Here is an 18,975-nt window from a genome sequence, read left to right as displayed (position 1 = left end):
CAGCCCAAGAGTAGTGTTTTCGAAATGCCACAATCCATAATTTTTACTGTCAGATTCACAATCCACAATTTCCACTATTGCATGAGATTCACAATCCATAATCTTCACTGTTGTATGAGATTCGCAATCCACAATTTTCACTATTGCATGAGATTCACAATCCATAATCTTCACTGTTGTATGAGATTCACAATCCACAATTTTCACTATTACATGAGATTCACAATCCATAATCTTCATTGTTGTATGAGATTCACAATCCACAATTTTCACTATTGCATGAGATTCACAATCCATAATCTTCACTATTGCATGAGATTCACAATCCATAATCTTCACTGTTGTATGAGATTCGCAATCCACAATTTTCACTATTGCATGAAATTAACAATCCATAATCTTCACTGTTGTATGAGATTCGCAATCCACAATTTTCACTATTGCATGAGATTCACAATCCATAATCTTCACTGTTGTACGAGATTCGCAATCCACAATTTTCACTATTGCATGACATTCACAATCCATAATCTTCACTGTTGTATGAGATTCGCAATCCACAATTTTCACTATTGCAAGAGATTCACAATCCATAATCTTCAGTGATGTATGAGATTCACAATCCACAATTTTGACTGTTGTATGGGATTCAAAATACATCATTTTAACTGTTGTATAAGATTCAAAATAAACAATTTTCACTGTTGTACAGTATGAGATTCACAATCCACAATTTTCACTGTTGTATGAAATTCAGAATCCACAATTTTCACTGTTGTATGAAATTCAAAATCCACAATTTTCACTGTTGTATGAGATTCACAATCCACAACCTTCACTGTTGTATAACATTCAAAATACACTATTTTCACTGTTCTATGAGATTCACAATCCACAATTTTCACTGCTGTATGAGATTTATAAACCAACATTTTCACTTTTATATAAGATTTAAAATCCACAATTTTCACTGTTACATGAGATTCACAATCCACAATTTGCACTGCTGTATTTATTTATTCATTCATTCATAGTGTTCTGCCCAAGGGTATGTCTTTCACTGCAAATCCAGCATACTCCAGTCTTTTCTATTTTTCTGCCTTCCTCTTAGTCTTTACATATGATCCGTATATCTTCATACACACTTTTAGCTTCAGAATACTAGCCAATTAAAGAAATTATACTTCTAAATAGTTCATTCTCTAATTGTAATATTCTTCTACTCTTAAAACTGAAGAAAAAAAAGTATTTTTAACAACTTCAAATTAGTGTAACTCTGAAAATATTGACAATAGAACCCATGTTTATATGACTTTTTGCTCAAAATGTCTTCGGGAATATGCTCCGTAAGTGGCGGTAACTCCTCGTGAATCATCCTGTATACATTCTACGGACCAATAGACCTACTGAGAAAAACAAGGATGATGATAAAGTTATTACTTAATAAGTATATACCAAAATAGGGGTTCAAAGTATATGCACAGTACCAGCTGCCACTGTTAGTCGTACAACAGCTCTGTTTACTTTCACGTGCCAGACCCTACCTTACGTTGAGTCAATTCAAGGGACATGAAGCAGTCAGGAGACTAGTAATCACAATCACCCCCTCCATATTCGTTCGCGCCTTGGGAGCACGAGTTTGACGGGCATGTTATACAGTATTATCACAGTCTAGTATATACAGTCACGAAGCTTGAGTTGTGAGGGTGCTAGGAACAATAGACTGTGCCGGTACTATTTCATATTATCTGTAATGAGGCGATATTAGCGATCCTAGTGGTTAGCAACTATATATGGATGCATATTTACTACGTACTGATCTTCGTGACTGTATATACTAGACTGTGGTATTATGATAAACGGTTACCTAATATGTAGACAGCTTTGGGATTATATTATTTTCCAGCACCAACTCGAAAGTGAGTACCATACAAGCAATTATAGCCTATTAGGACAGAAACGGCAAACCGACGCTGTAAAACACCTTGACATTTCCTCCGTTAAAGTAAGTACAGTGCATATCCCTTTCAGTTCTTCAGTAAAAAATCTTGGCATTCACATGGATAATAATCTCAACTGGGACATGCAAATCACAGAAACCTGCAGAAAAGTATATTCTATAATCCATGTGCTAAAAAGGATAAATGTTCATCTCCCCTCTTGCTTAAAAATGTCCCTTGTGCAGACACTTGTATTTCCCTATTTTGACTATGCTGACATTTTACTGACTGACCTTTCCAGCGACAACAAAACGAAACTTCAACGTGCTCATAATTTGTGTGTACGTTTCGTAAGCAATGTTCGTAATTATGATCATATCACCCCATCCCTGGAAGCAATAGGTTGGCTTAAACTAGGTAAGAAAAGAAATTCACATTCACTTCTCTTTCTCTTCGAAATCTTGAACTCTTCTATTTCTTCGTACCTGTCGTCTCGCTTCACTTACCTTTCTTCCCACCATAATCTGAACACACGCTCTCGTCATGAAACAATACTAAAAATACCATCCCATCGCACCTCTTCATACTCATCCTCTTTCACAATAGCCCTGTCAAAACTCTAGAATTCGCTACCTGCTAGCATCAGGGACTCTCGAAATAAAATTGAATTCAAAAGCAAACTTACTAGGCACTTGGTCAGTAATTGATTTCTTGTAAATAGTTTCCTTAATCTATCACAAAATATTTCAATATCTAATAATTTCATCACTATACAATTTTGTTATTCCAGGTTTAATTTGTAATACAGTAAATATAAAATATTCTTTGTTTTTCTATGATAAATTATCTAGCTTTCATTAGTCAGGTAATCTTTTCGTACTTTGAATTTTATTGTAATTGTAATTGTAAATTTAATGCTATAATTTTATTTGTAATTGTAATTGTAAATTTATTACTAATTGTAATTTTATTGTTCATATTATAGTTGGAATCTCCTGATAAAGGGGCAGAGAAGGCCTGACGGCCTTATCTCTACTAGGTTAAATAAATTACCACCACCACCACCACCATCACCACCACCACATATGACAGATTTTCAGAGTTACGTCAGAAAGAAATATGAGGCATAATATAGTAAATACTGAAACTGCTGTTCTAATTATATAATATCAACAGGTAACGACATATTTGAAAAAGATGACGAATTAACTGCCATCGGCTGGAGAAAACTAAAAAGAGATTCATATCCAGTCACTTTTCAGAAGGAAAATGTTTGTTATGTCAAACCAGAACAATGCAGGAATACTTATAAGAATAAAAAGCATGTTAAGATAACACCTGAACATATATGCGCATGGAACACCGTGAAGTCGGACAAATCTTGTAAGGTAAGTAAGGTACCAAATTTTGTAAAAAGAGCGTTAAATAAATAGGGTAATTTCTTAATGACTCATCTTTAGTGACAGCAGAGTGAAATAAGGAATATAGGTTGCGCAATACATTTTTTTTTCTAGTTTGTGTTTTAAAATCCATCGCCCTGGGTCGGGTATATACAGGGACATCATTTTATTTTTACTAACATTTTTAATATTAACTTGCCTATACCTCTGGATCAACGCCGTTTGCTACTCTCTTCCACGACTGGAGTTCGATGATACTGACGTAATATACAAACAAATCACTTTACTAGGTAGGCCTATAGGAGGGAAGAAAAGTAGTTCATCCATTTACGTAAACTAGGAAATATTGCGCTTTTGAGTTTGATAATTTTCATTAGGTTTTTGTTTAATCAAAATACAGTATAGTATTAACAATGAGTGTTTTTACTCACGAACTGCGCTGTCCATGTGAACGTATTCATTATGCAATGTATATTATACTGTTTACAGCACATTAGCGTACAATATAGGGAATGAAGTTAAATTGAAAAATAATCATAATGTGGATATTCAAACACATTTTTTAAAATAGTGGCCGTTCATTTCGATACAGGCTTCAGTTCTAATGTGCATATTATAGCACTATAGACTATTGTACCTAATTCCAATTACCAGTTTTGATCTTCGTACTAGTAACTCATGTTGAAATAATTCTGTACCTACTCTATAAAAGAGAACCTTACGAACTGTAAATTCAATCTTCACTTCTGCCCGGTCCGAAAAGATAAAATTACTCAGACATGCTATCGACTGTCCGTCCAAGTGGTTATGTGTTAGGATCGTAGAAAGGGAGGAAATCACGTGACAGTTAATTACTTAACGAGACACTTTTATTTAAGTTATTTTAAACAGTTTTATAATATTACGTAGAGGTCCAATTCCTAACTGAAATTCATGTTCTCAGAAAAGAGCTAAGACAGCCCAGCCACTAGTTGGCGAATAAAAGCTGGTGGGGGAAACCGGGATACGACGTAGGCAAATGGACGACAGTACCTGTGCGAAAATGATTTAATATTGAAAGCTCTTTCGTCACTGGAAAACGCGAATATATTTTTGGAACGTACTGTTTACTATGACCGTAAGTTTACTATGTTTATGCGGTCTTGGATCTGTGTTGAGGACGGTTGAACTTCATTAGTAGAAGGGGTAGGAGTGAAGTACATTCAAAATCTCAGGTACAATAAAAATTGAAGTAAAAATAAAATGATGTCCCTGTATAAAGCGTTCCTATGCAGACCGGTCCCAGATAGTCAGTCCCTCGGCTTATTATGAGGGTATTGTGGAGCACCAATCCCGAGAAACCTAAGCGATAGTGAGTGGAGTGGTACCTTTCTGCGTAGGCAAGAATGATCGAATCTGTCCGTACGGTGGCGTATGACCACTAGAGATGGAAAATGTTATTTTCTCGTAACAGTTCCAACTCCTTGAAAATACTACGTTCCAAATAACAGTACCATACACAGGCGCACAGTGGTATTTTGGAACATGCACGTACGACTAGTATGGAATGGCACAGTGGTATTTTGGACGTTAATTAACCACATACTGTCCTATATGCCATGTGATGCAGTGTGACGTCATAATGAGCTGAGATGTGAGTTCATGGAAAATAAATGTTTTCTAATACCAAACTGAATTCACAGATCAGGCTTGTTCGAAGCAGGAAATTTAATGTGATTTTAAATTACTTCTAAATTGGTCACGAAATCTAAGTGGATGGCAATGAAAAAATAAAATCTAACCTATTCTTCCTCTTCTGCACAACTCAAGTTCACAATGGTGTTCAGTTACTTAAAAAAATAGTAAATAAAAGCTCTAATCATTTCGGCCGTAATAAAATTCATAATACCGTCATGAAGAGTAATAATCGCATTGTAATGAATTCAAACAATTTACAACCTTTATATTTTTGTAAACAAAAAATCTTCAGCATTGTCTGCTGTCACTAAGGTTACAATAGAGACTTTTTTTAATTTCAAGAATTAGTAATGAACTAGAAATGGAAACTAGAATCCTACGGTATATATTTTCATCTTCCTTGATACAATTCACAATACAGTTACTATACTGTAATTCAGGCATTATGTTAATAATTTGATAGAATCCTGTACCCACTAACGCCAATTTCAAGACAATTTGTCAATTTTTTTTAAGAAGTTCTTCGAATCTTTACTATTGATCTTTTACTTTAGTTTCTAACATTTCTTTCAGTGTGACGAAAGGATTCCCACTTTTCTCAGATAAGCCTTCCAGTAGCCAGTTCTTTAATCGTGCCGCAAACTCTATTAAACCAGTAAGCGTGCGGGAATTAATTGATACCGATGATTTTAATAACTAGTAACTATTTTAAAATTCCTTAATCCGGTACTAATTATAATTTTATTAATAAGTGATCATTAGAGTTGTGACTTTGCCCTTTTTGCATATTTTGTTCCTTCATTCAAAATTAAAAGCTCTTTAATTATAGAGTCTTAGGAATAAGATATGGAAGTTTCATAATGCCTCAAATTGCCTATTTTAGTATAAGTGCTTATTTCTGGAATTTAAGCCTACAAATGTCTATTTCATCTTTTAACTTTTCATAGTTTAAAATCGGTCCTTCCCTTGATTCACACAAGGAACTAAAAAAAAAAGGGATATGATGGAAGGAGTACTGTGGGTGAATAATGTGATGAATGTTTAGCTCGTTTCTATGGGAACGAAAATCATGCTGTTTTAACACTGATTGCGTCATAGTCAGTAGTTAAGTTTCTAAAATATGGCATCACTGTTCTCTTGCAGACATTATTCAAATAACAGTTCATTATAGTTCTGTTTCATTTCATATTTTCATTTTTATTGAGAGTGTTATGTCATTTGAAGAGGCAATGGTGAAATTGGTATACCTTATTTTATTTCAAGGAGTGCAGTTCGGTGGCTCCTTTGAACACCCACTTACAGATTCATGACTTCCTACACAAACAACTCTGACAATTCCATCCTGTCCCCTCGTCCCGACATTGCACAGTTGCCACAATCCTGATGACCCTCGAAATTATGCAGTGAAACTGACGGGATTCTTGGAATTCGGAAAAGATGCGACAACTCTGCCTCCACGTGGATTTGACGGGGGCCTGTCAATTCTTCTGAACGAGGGTTGTGATTGGTTACTAGCAGGAGAAGACAAGATTTCCGTTACAGTGAGGAAGGCATTTATTTATGACTACCAATTAGCAGTGGGCAGTAGAAGGTCTGTCGGCAAAGTCTTTTCTATGAAACTGCACTCCATGAAATAAAATAAGGTATACAGATTCTACATTAAACCACAACGACGAGAATAGCTCAAGCCGAAACAATGCCAAAACGAGCATTGTGTAGGAGCGTGTTGCTTCAAATGATCCTAATTTGTTCTTCCAATGTTGTAATGAGATAGTAGGCCTATTTTCATTTTTATTTTAGTAGGTTATTTTACGACGCTTTATCAACATGTTTGGTTGTTTGTCGTCCGAATGAGATGAAGGTGATAATGCCGTTGAAATGAGTCTGGGGTCTAGCACCGAAAGTTATCCAGCATTTATATCGAATAAATCATTATTTTATTGTTTCAGTCAGTCACTCAATGGCAGAAAATATTCTGTTAGATCAAAGGTACAATTGTTAAAAATCACGAATATTTTCGACTTTCATAGAAGTCATCTTCAGGTGATATTTTGGCAAAACAATATTTGAAGACTAGGTGAATATTTAAATACAGTGAAACACTTATAACTAATCTGACCATGTGTGCTTTACATAAATTAGTGGAATAACATACATGGTTTTAAAGTAACATACAGAGTAGAGAATTTTCCATTAATCATGATTGTGATATAATATGTTAAGGCACATGCAGTGTGCTTAAATTATTGGATTAAAATCATTTAAAAAGTTTTTAAGATTGTTGGCCTTGGAAGGCTATATGAGGTGAGTTGTGAAGAGGTCTCAGTCTATTCGCCGTGGTGAGAGGCGTTTTGTAAATGATGTACATTGAGAATTCCCGACGATGAGGCCTTCTCATGACGGCGTTACATTGCGGCAATGTACATCATTTTTACAAAACGCCTCTCACCACGGCGAATAGACTGAGACCTCTACACAACTCACTTCATATAGCCTTCCAAGGCCAACAATCTTAAAAACGTTTTAAATGATTTTAATCCGATAATTTAAACACACTGCATGTGCCTTAACATATTATATCACAATCATGATTAATGGAAAATTCTTTACTCTGTATGTTACTTTAAAACCATGTATGTTATTCCACTAATTTATGTAGGGGAGAGTCGGGTAGTATCGGACATCGGGTAGTATCGGACAGTGCGTTTCTTTCATCTACCACCATATGGTAGTACCTGAATGACATGATTACGTTTCTCTATGCGACATCACAGAAACGTAACCATGTCAATCAGGTACTATCATCGTGTGGTAGATGAAAGAAACTCACTGTCTGATATTACCCGATGTCCGATACTACTCGACTCTCCCCTAAAACACACATGGTCAGATTAGTTATAAGTGTTTCACTGTATTTAAGTATTCACCTAGTCTTCAAATATTGTTTTGCCAAAATATCACCTGAAGATGACTTCTATGAAAGTCGAAAATATTCGTGATTTTTAACAATTGTACCTTTGATGTAACAGAATCTTTTCTGCCATTGATAATTGATAAGTGACTGACTGAAACAATAAAATAATGATTTATTCGACATAACTTCACAACACTTATCTGATATCCAACATGACTTTTAAATTTATCCAGCATTTGCTCATATTGGGTTGAGGGAAAACCCCGGAAAAAACCTCAACCAGGTAATTTTCCCCTACCGGGAATCGAACCCGGGCCACCTGGTTTCGCGCCCAGACGTGGTAACCGTTACTCCACAGGTGTAGGCAAGAGATAATAGGTTGCGAGGTTTTTATGTTTTGTTGTTGTAAGATTTTGATATCTAATTGCATTACTTCGAATATTAGTTCAAGTTTCGTAAATTATTCTCCTATTCAGGTTAAGTGTGAAAAAAAAAATATCGTTTGCTGCAAGAATATACAAATACAACAAGGCATAAAAACAATGCTGCCAGACAAAAAAATCAAAATAGCCTTCTTTTTCCAAATTCCATCAGACGATGGTATCCAGAAAAAAATTCTGTTCAAAATTGTGCGCTGCAATGATTTCAGAAAAATTCCTTTCAATAATCTGGAAAATGAAATATTAACGGAATTTCTTACGAAATAAACAATAATATGCAAGTCTCTGTCCAGTCCACACTCTGGAAACACATTAGGAAAGACTGGAGCTGCTGCTATGTAAGACAGGGTCCTGGATGGAATACAATAATGAAAGTTGGGCTATATTAGAAACTCGAACTACGTCGAAGTACTACGTCGGGTTGGTTAATTTTGCATATGCTCCATTCACGACTTGTGAGGCTGAGAAGATCTTTTGCTTTGCATTTCAGAACAGTCTTAGTGACAGAAGAACATCGTTTGCAATGGAGAATTTAGAATATATATATATATATATATATATATATATATATATATATATATATATATAATTCATGGCAATGCACTTCTCTGCCCTACAATACAGCAGGCTACCAGATAATCATACTGTAGTTGAAACCCCTGGCATGGAATAATGATACGTCGCAAAGAATACTGAAAACAAAAGTCTGGTTGCGGATATGAGCGGGGTTCAGCAGAGATGGTGTTGTGAATTTTTGTAATCAGCATGTGTGGGCTGATGAAAATCCCCATGCAGTTGAAGAAACAAGGCATAAAGAACCGATTCTCAGTCAACTTATGGGCAGGCGTTCTTGGTGATAGAATAATAGGGTCATACGTGCTACCACTGAGTTTAACTGGGGATCGTTATCAGGACTTTCTTATTAGCACATTGAAACAAATTTCAAAAAGTTCGTGATTCCTTACGCCGAAGGGCAGAGGAATGCATTGCCATAAATGTACGTTACATTGAGCACCTCCTATGAACAAGTGTTCAGATCTCAGAAAGTATGTGTTGTAGGACCCATGCTTATTAGACATTATTTTCTTGTTTTGATGCATACTAGCGCTTCCTAAAATAGTGGATACTTTTTTAACACCCTGTATACAGTAAATGCCTTTTCAAGCATTTTTACTGCCTTTTTCCCTACCTATTTTTGTATTTTTTTTAGTGCCTATGTCACAGCTTTAGTGAATATTAAAGATAGGAATTTATTCACAGAGACTACAAGGTTAAGTACGCATACAGTGTTCGTTGTATGCCCGAGAAACATATCCCCATTCAATTGCTGCGATACAAAACACGTTTCAGTTGTAGCCTGGCCATATCTCAGGCTTGACGTCATTCATGACGTAACGCTAATCTAAGCACAACTGAGGCGTTGACATGGGAAAGGTAGTAACTGCCAAAAACAAAATTTTTCAGGGGAAGCAAAAAACAAATTTATGAACACTTTCTCACTTACATTATTACAGAAACTGCTTTAAATGAAAGGTATACACTCATGTTTGTGTTACATATGAAATTTGAAGAGTCTGGCACAGATTTATCTGTGAAATCCTATTTTATGGAAATACAACATTGAAATCACTCCTTAGCCAAACTGAGAATTAACGTTATTTATACATTATGCACAAATTTTTCGGTAAAATGCATGATACTTTCCATCGAGGAAGTCTAACATAGATAACAAGTCTCTCTTTTTGGCATCAGGGACGACTGGTCTTCTTTCAAGGAGTTCCAAGCACTGCAAGTTAGTGATTGACGTTAATGACTGTCCTTTCTTAAAAATCCTGTGCCCTGTCCACATTTCAAGGTCATTAAATGACTGTCTTGTTTTTATTAGAGGAAAATCATCTCTTGAGAGTCTAATCCAGTTGAGGGTGCTGATTTTGATAGGATTTGTATTCAAAAACTTGTCACATTTTGCAGAAAAGTCGAAGAAATCCTCATCCTTCACCATTATTACATTATTAGGCCTTACCTCTTCTGGAACCATGGTCTTGCATCTTTTTTTTTCTTTTCTCTATGATGCCAAATTCCCTATCACATGTCATGTAGGAATGTTCTGAAAGCAGGAATTTCAAGCCCACTGAATCAAAATGTTTCTTGGCAGTAATGTAAATCAGGACCATTAGAATCATCGCGATTCTTATTCTGCCCTGCACAGTTATCAGCCCATATTTGTCTAGACAAACTCTGATGTTATAAAAGGAGTTACTACCTTCTCCGCGCCAATAGCTGTGCACATACAACTTACAGCATCTAATGACTACGTTTCCAACTTCGTTTCATTACATACGGACATGCTACCTTCTCTGTGCCATTGGCATGGCCATTTACTACCTTCTCAATGAAAAACCTAAAAATTCGAATTTTTGGCAGTTACGACCTTTCCCATGTCAATGCCTCAACTAACCTACTATCCTCATGTTGTGGTATAATTCCTACCTTTAGTGATTATACACTGAAACGTTATTCGTCGCTTCTTCCTTGCTCCTAGAATCCTCAACTAGTTCAGCAATCAAAAATATATTTTTATTCATTTTTAATTAGCTACCGTTATTTATTTTCAAACACGCGTTAACTACCCTTCTAACATTCAAATGTACGTAGCAATAGTAATTGAGAATTTTAGATTAGGACAGTATGAACGGTTTTTTTTTAAATGTATTAATTATTTTTCCACAGAGGAATGGCGGTGGACCATTGATATTTCCAAACAGAACTACAGGGAAACACGAGTTTGTTGGTAAGCACTAGATGGATGAATACGATTATTATAATGATATGGCTCAAGCTGTGGTGTTTCCATAACTTTTTTTTTTTTTTATCTATCCGTTGTTGAGATCAGGCGTCGAATTGAGTAACACATGCAGTTTAAGGGTAAGCAAAGGTAACCTCATACAGACTGTAACTTCCGGCGTTTCTTTCGACGGCCTTGGGTTAGCTTTCGATCATCATCCCCGTTACATGAGCGAGTTTACTCGACTCCATTCGCACTGCGAGAAGAGAAGTACCTTTCAATGCACAGACTTAACTTCCAGCGTTTCTTCTTCCGATTCTGCAGTCATGCTTCTCTCCCCTCCCCTCCCCTCCCATCCCCACCCCTTCCCTTCCCTTCCCCGTTTATGTGGTAGTTATTACGTTACATACATTTTCGGCATTTTCTTATTCAATATTTTCTGGAGCACCTTCAGTAGAGAAGCGAAACTCTGAGCGAGACAAGTGGTCAACAGGCTTGGAGATCACTTATTTTGTTTTTCTCAGCCCCGAACTCCCTTGCAATGACGTGTTTTCGTGTACCTTTTTATGTTTCCCCTCCCAATTTCTCTCCCATTCATTCAACCCTCGTATGTTCTTAACTGAAAGTGTGATTAACTGGCTAAAAATAATGTTTCAAAGAATATAATGTTGGATGAAGAGGTGGAGGCGGAGGCACAGATGGTGGTGGAGGGATGATGATGATGATCATGATCATGATTTTGATGATGATGATGATGATGATGATGATGATGATGATGATGATGATGATTAGGCAGCGCGTTTGTGTTCCCAAACGTACAGTGGATCGGGTAGTTTCTTCTTGTACATCTATTACGTCAGGTGATTGCATAAGCAGGTACTATGAATCATTACAATACAGGCACCCCATCGTCAATGTTGTATATGTAGATAGTAGATAGATGGATTTATTGACTAATATTACACATACAAATTTTATATTATCATAATTTTGTCTAATCCAATGCACGGGTTTTCTGACCGTACGTGCTTCGTACCTGAAACAAATCCTCCTTTGTAGGTTTCCCCCCCCACCTAGGATTACATTTAACTACTCTCTACAAGAATACACATATTAAAATGGAAATGGCACAATAAAACATATTATATAATATATCCTAACCTAAAAGAACTAAAAGTGTACAGTTGGGTGGATACTATTATCCCTTCCTCAGTTCGCATCGCAGACTTCGACAGCTGCAGCTCTAATCTTTCTCGCCTTCAAGAGAAACAATCCAGTCTTTTATTCCCATTCTCTATTCCCCATGAGGTCAAGACATGCAAGCGAACTCCTACTCTGACTTAGCATCGAGGGGGGTAAATATTTTCGCCGTACAAGTTCCAATTCGACACACAGTAATAAAATATGCTTATAGGAATCCTTTTCTTTGCAAAGCGGACAAAGACGCTCCCCTTCTTCGTTGACAATTTTATTACCCTTCCATGCCCCCAATCTTAGCCACGCTAAACCTGCTCTGCTGTCTTTGTTACAAGAATTTATGTAGTCTTGTATATGTAAAACACCAACTTACGACCACATTGTGATCTGATTCTACTACTTTTCTCCAACCACGAGAAAGTCTCTGGGGAATGAGACGCAGCGGGGTAATGCTGTGAATGAATGTTGATGTCATAAGGTCACACACGTGGGTACTCGTATCTGTATTGGCTAGCTCTCACAGCACAAACAATAACACTGATACACATATTTATACTATCCTAGTTACAAAATTAGATCACTGTTAATCTCCTAGTCTTTTAATCCCTCCATACAGGAAATAACATATGCAGGAGAGCGCATGATTTTTAAACTGACGTTATAACGATAATATTATCTATCTACTTCGCTCCAATAGATGACGCAATAGTAAGCACATTTCTGTCAAGATTAATCTCCTGGTTGGAGAACAGTACTGAATAAGTTTCATTTTCATTCAGACTTTTTTGTTAAAATTATTTTAAATTACTTTATGCTCGACCATGCCGAAATGTAGTAATTATACACCTGGTAGCAGTCCCTTAATGCATGTCATTAAAGTACACCTACTCATTAAAGTACAGGTGTTTTCAGCCAATGACAACTCAGCTTACATGTGTTCAGCCAATAACAAGTCACCTTTGTACCGTTATAAAACCGCAAGTATCGATTATTCTCGGATATGCAAACGAAAAAAAATTAGCGAAAAGTCACGGAGGCTGGAAATCCAATACTGTCGCAGAAGGTTATGTTCTGTTACTATAATATAATTAGCGTTAATTGTAAATAATATTCAAATAAATTCAATTTGTCATCTCGTTTTTCAATGTCGAATTCAATAATCAAGGTTATACCAAGTTTAACGGGATTACACAAGGTCAATGACATTATTGTTCCTCGGAAAAAATCAATACTTTTGCGTCTGCGCACATCTCACAATTCACGACCTAGAACAAGGCACTTCCGATCTTGTCAGATACAAAGAAAATGTATACATCTGAATAATTTCAAGTTAGAAATATGGTCGAGCATAAAAAGTCGTATGAAACTCGCCTATAATGGTAATTAAGAAGGTCGTATGAAAATTATGAAACTCGCTTGCGCTCGTTTCATAAACATCCATACTCGCTTCTTAATTACTATCATTATAGGCTTGTTGCATAATGTACTATTAATTTATAAAACTATATTATATTGTATTTCATTTTTATCTGCATTTTGTTTTAAATAGTTTTGTAAGTGGGCTCGTCTCTGAACACTCCTGACAGTGTGAAACAAACACTTAAAATGTACTCCATAAAAACTCTGGCTATTCTTAAATGAGTGACATCAAAGGTACTGTAACTTCCAATAAGATTGATGAAATGAGGTCATTAAAGAACAATGATGTAATGTATTATAAATATATGTCCCTGTAATGTCATGTGAATAGAAAGAACATTTTTTCAATTTAAACAAAGACGTTCGTAAGATATTTGCATTTCTTAACCTCAGAATGCGTTTTCGTTCACTGTAACGGGATAAGTTTTGATAATTGAATTATTATTTGTATATATTACATGTATGTCCCTGTAACGCAGTGGTTGCCAAACACCACGAAATTGTGACGTAATAGAAATGCAAACCGCACACCACTATCGCAGGGAGAGGGGTGGAGTCGGTATCTCCTCAGGTAATGCAGTGAATAACAGTGCAGAGACGGACTGTGACCAAAAAACGAAAGCAATATAATATTCTTCTACTTATTAACTATACACACTTTTTCCAATGTTAATCTTTCATCCTCCTATTAATTATTTTTGTAACTTATTATTAATAGAATAAAATAAATTTATTTTCTTATTTACCATAGAAAGAATGTGTACTTTACATCAGCAGATATTTGAAATTAGAAAAAGTACCAGGCTGGTCACGAAGTTGTAAATTACACTACATACTTAAAAAAACGTTGAAGTATTTTACTCCGATTAAGACATAGAAGCCGATATTTTTTATTGTTTATTTATTAATGAAACATTCAAATTAGACTCATACGTAGAAAAAAACGTGTAAGTATTTTACACCGATTAAAACATAGAAGCCAATACTTTTTATTGTTTATTTATTAATGAAATTTTCAAATTACATTATATACGTCGAAAAAAACGTCGAAGTATTTTACCCCGATTAAGACATAGAAGCCGTTACTTTTTATTGTTCGTTTATTATTCAAGTTACAGGTAAGAGCGTGGTCGTCTTCATAACAAGAAAAATAATGACAACGTACGTTGTTCTTTTATACTTCAATTAACATTTTACGACAAATTAAGTATCTCATATTCTTGTCATCTGCACAAAATGAATACTTTTCCTTCCATGCTCCTTAAAATTAAGTTTTTACTTACTATCTGTTTTCGAAAAGACATCGAAACATAATGTTATCCTACACACTTGTAACATTACATGTGTAAGTCCGCTGCTGATAAATGTCTTTACTTATATCGAAGTGATGGCTGTAAACAGAGAGTGGGGGTATGATGCAATGGTTACGCTTGAGTGGAGACAGGGGCATGTGTCGCGACACAGCTTTTGGCGATCACTGCTGTAACGTCATGTGACGTAGGAAGAACATTTTATTAGCCTAAACAAATTTTTACTGTCAATTATGGTAAAATATATTAATTTCATAATCTTTGAACATGTTTTTGTTCACCGTAATGGAACTGATTTTGTTAAATTAATTAATTTCATTGTATGTATATAGAGTATATACACCTAATGTGTATCATATTTACTATTATGTTTTACAGTATATAGGCCTATTCTATATATTAGTTGAGTATTATTATCTATTTAATTATATTTTTTGTCATATGTAACACTGATATTTTGTAGAGCGCAAGTTTCGAAGTGTTAGTGCGTTTATGTGGTTAAAAAGTAGCTGGGCAAACCATTTCAATTTAGTAGCAATTCCACTTACACTTGTCATGCTTCATTATTATTATCAGAGAGAGCATTTGGTGTACGTAAACCGTTGAGTTAACTGCTACATGGACTATATCGTAATGTATTAGGGAGCAAGGAAGGGAGGGGGGAATGTCATCGTGTCGCTACAATAACGACGACTGGAGTACAGTTCCTGCAGCAAATTATCTTTACTATTCAGTAATTTCACTTTATAATATTAAATAACCTATTGTTTATATTGTACATTTAATTACAACATACATAGTTTTGTGTTACATGATATTAATGTAACTACATAAGAACAATATATTGTATATAAATAAAACAACATAGAAAACATAGTATTTTACTTTGTACTACATTGCTCTTCTTCGTGACTGCATTTGTTACAGTGCTTTCAAGTCGTCAGACCACAATCATCGCATTGATTTTTCAAACACAGCTTTTCTGCTTTCATTTCGTCAGACCACAATAATCGCATCGAGTTTTCAAATAGAGCTTTTCTGCTTTCATTTCGTCAGACCACAATATACGCATTGAGTTTTCAAACAGAGCTGCAATGATAACATGATTTACTTTCTCTACCTCTTCGGATGTCAATAGAAAAATTTGCCCACACATTCAGTTTGAAGTGCCCCAACAATAACATTAACAATGAATCTGTTTGCAATATTTGTCGTTTCGTCTATAGATACCCACAATTTTTCATCTTTTAAGGTTTCTCTAATTTCACGTAAGACATCTTCATAACATTTTGCTAAATAACCCGTACGCAGAGTAGAATGTGTTCTACCTGTATATTTTTGCAAAAATGATCAGACACATGGGTGTTTCAGTTTTTAAATGGAATATTTGCCCTAACTAACATGTGGCCCAAGTCTTGGTAAAAATCACATTCCATATTTGAACTCGTTGAAATAGCTTCGACTTTCTTCAAATTCAACAACTTAAAAAAATTCCTTGTGTCTTTTAGAGTTGTAGTGTTTTTGTACATGATATCTCTTATTCCTCAGTAGATCGACTCTACATACCTTGCATGTAAGGTTTTCAGCATCCGTGGAAAAGTGCTTCGATCCGAACTCCTCAACAAATCGCTGCAATTGTACATGCCGAGGTTTATTTTTTTTCCGCATATAGTAAACTATGTTGTAATGTAAAGGCAAATAAATGCTTTGCACTTACGGTAAACACAGTAGAACTAATTAGAAGGACTGCGATAAGAAAAAAGTAAATAAAGGAAATAGTGTAGAAGGACCAATAGAGAAGAATATGAAGAAGATACGAAATTCAAATACGCCAGGAAATGCACAGGTATTGAAAACTATCTAAGACAGCACATATAACATCAGAGAGCTCTGCGCGTACAATGACTGTACCTTGTAGGTAAGACCCCTTCCCCCACCTCGCGACATAGTCAAAGCTCTCGGTATAGTAAACTTGTGTCCACTGATAACGTACCCCATCTGCTCTCTTTGATTATTATTATTATTATTATTATTATTATTATTATTATTATTATTATTATTTACAGAACTATACATTTCATAGCGTCCCGACGCGACGTAAGCATTTCGAAACACTGAACCTCCAGGAAGTACTAACCGATAACATCCCTAACTTGTTTGGGAATGAAAATGCGCTGCCTGATGATGATGATGATGATGATGATGATGATGATGATGATGATGATGATGATGATGATGAAGGACAATCGCCATCAAGAAAGCACACTGACAGTAACTATTTTTGTTTTCATATTACCAGGTATCACTTCTTATGGGTTAGACTGCAGTCAAACTTATCCTACCATTTACACCAGTGTATGTGATCATTTTGACTGGTTGGCGAAAACGAAGAGTATGTCTTATGAGGAAGAAGAAGATGAGAAAGAAGAAGAAGACGACGATTATGACGAATATTGATACGAAGCAAGAATAATGTTACCGGTATATAAATTCAAAACATCATAAGAACAGATGGTAGATTCTACTGTTATGAGATTATTAACTAACTAGCGTATTTATAAAAACTGAACAAGTGGCACACAACCTACTCTTCATTCACTGATGGTTTAATCGTTACTGCCATTTCTCGAAGGTTGGAGCAGTGAAATATCAGCAAATATTAAACTACCAAATCGTATAAAACAATATTAACTCAAAGGAGTCTAATTGTTTTTGCCAGAAAAAAAATAGAAAAGTTATTTGTGTTGTATTGTAACCAGTGTTGAATCCACCCTTTATAGGTCTAACATTTTTTTTTTCTTCAGTGTACAACCTTTAGTTATCTACGATGAAAGAGTAATGGAACGGAGAAAAATTCTCTCCGGCGCCGGGATTTGAACCCCGGTTTTCAGCTCTACGTGCTGACGCTTTATCCACTAAGCCACACCGGATTCCATCCCGGCGTCGGAAGAATCGTCTCAGTTTTAAGTTCCAACTCTTGGGTTCCCTCTAGTGGCCGCCCTCTGCACTACGTCATAGATATCTATGAACCTAGGAGCGAAGTCCACACATGTGCTGAGGTGCACTCGTAATGAGTGACTAGTTGGCCGGGATCCGTATCGTATGATGACGCAGAATATCTGCATGGAAATATCATATGTACTTCGGTACATTATAATAATAATATACTTTAGTTATCTAGTTCTTGCATTCAGTTAAGAATTTAATGATGCTGAGAAACTATTTAATTGTGCAGATTTATTGTATTTTATTTACTATCATATTAAATATATAAATGAAACTCTTAACCTCAAAGCTTATTTTGTAAATTATAGTGTAAACCTTCCCCAAATTGAGTATTTCATATTTTTATATCTTGGCAAAGTAAATTTCTTATTTTAGCAAAATGTTCTTCACATTGCGCCGATCTCTGATGATAACTGACGACGATTATATTTGCTAAATTGGCGCAAGACTTTATTGTTGAAACCTTCGGTCCTGCTTCTAATCTGATGTCATTGTAAGCCTAAATCTTGCACTTTATTTACATATCTTGTAATATTCAGGTCTAGATCTGCCTTTAATATTTTAGAATCGACATGCTATTAACGGGATTTTAACATACATATTTGCTGTATTAAATAAAAATCAATGCCAATATATTTTTGGCACACCTACATGGAAACCGGTAATTTTTATAATATATGCTGTACACGTACGGCAAAAACATTGTTATGATTCACTTTTCTCTACAAATGTCTCAAAGTTGTCATACTAATAACACAGTCTAGTATATACAGTCACGAAGCTTGAGTTGTGAGGATACTATAGGAATAATAGACTGTGCAGGTACTATTTCGCATTGTATGTGATGAGGCGATAGTAGCGATCCTAGTGGTTAGCAACTATCTATG

General features: G+C 35.4%; 1 protein-coding gene across 1 annotated transcript in view; it reads left to right on the top strand.

Annotated features, from left to right (window-relative positions):
* The window catches only part of LOC138715643 (chymotrypsin-1-like), a 37,260-nt gene extending 19,179 nt beyond the window's left edge, over nt 1–18,081 (top strand). Inside the window, exons 6-8 of the mRNA XM_069848718.1 lie at nt 3,117–3,328; nt 11,102–11,162; nt 17,382–18,081. Of these exons, the coding sequence (XP_069704819.1) occupies nt 3,117–3,328; nt 11,102–11,162; nt 17,382–17,539 (431 nt within the window). The 3' untranslated portion in view covers nt 17,540–18,081. The remainder of the gene's footprint in view (nt 1–3,116; nt 3,329–11,101; nt 11,163–17,381) is intronic.
* Nucleotides 18,082–18,975: the final 894 nt, after the last annotated feature.

This window comes from Periplaneta americana, chromosome 15, assembly GCF_040183065.1.
Source record: "Periplaneta americana isolate PAMFEO1 chromosome 15, P.americana_PAMFEO1_priV1, whole genome shotgun sequence".
In the NCBI taxonomy this organism is placed as follows: domain Eukaryota; kingdom Metazoa; phylum Arthropoda; class Insecta; order Blattodea; family Blattidae; genus Periplaneta; species Periplaneta americana.
The sequence above is the reverse complement of the archived record's forward strand: the minus strand, read 5'-3'. Positions and strand labels throughout refer to the sequence as shown.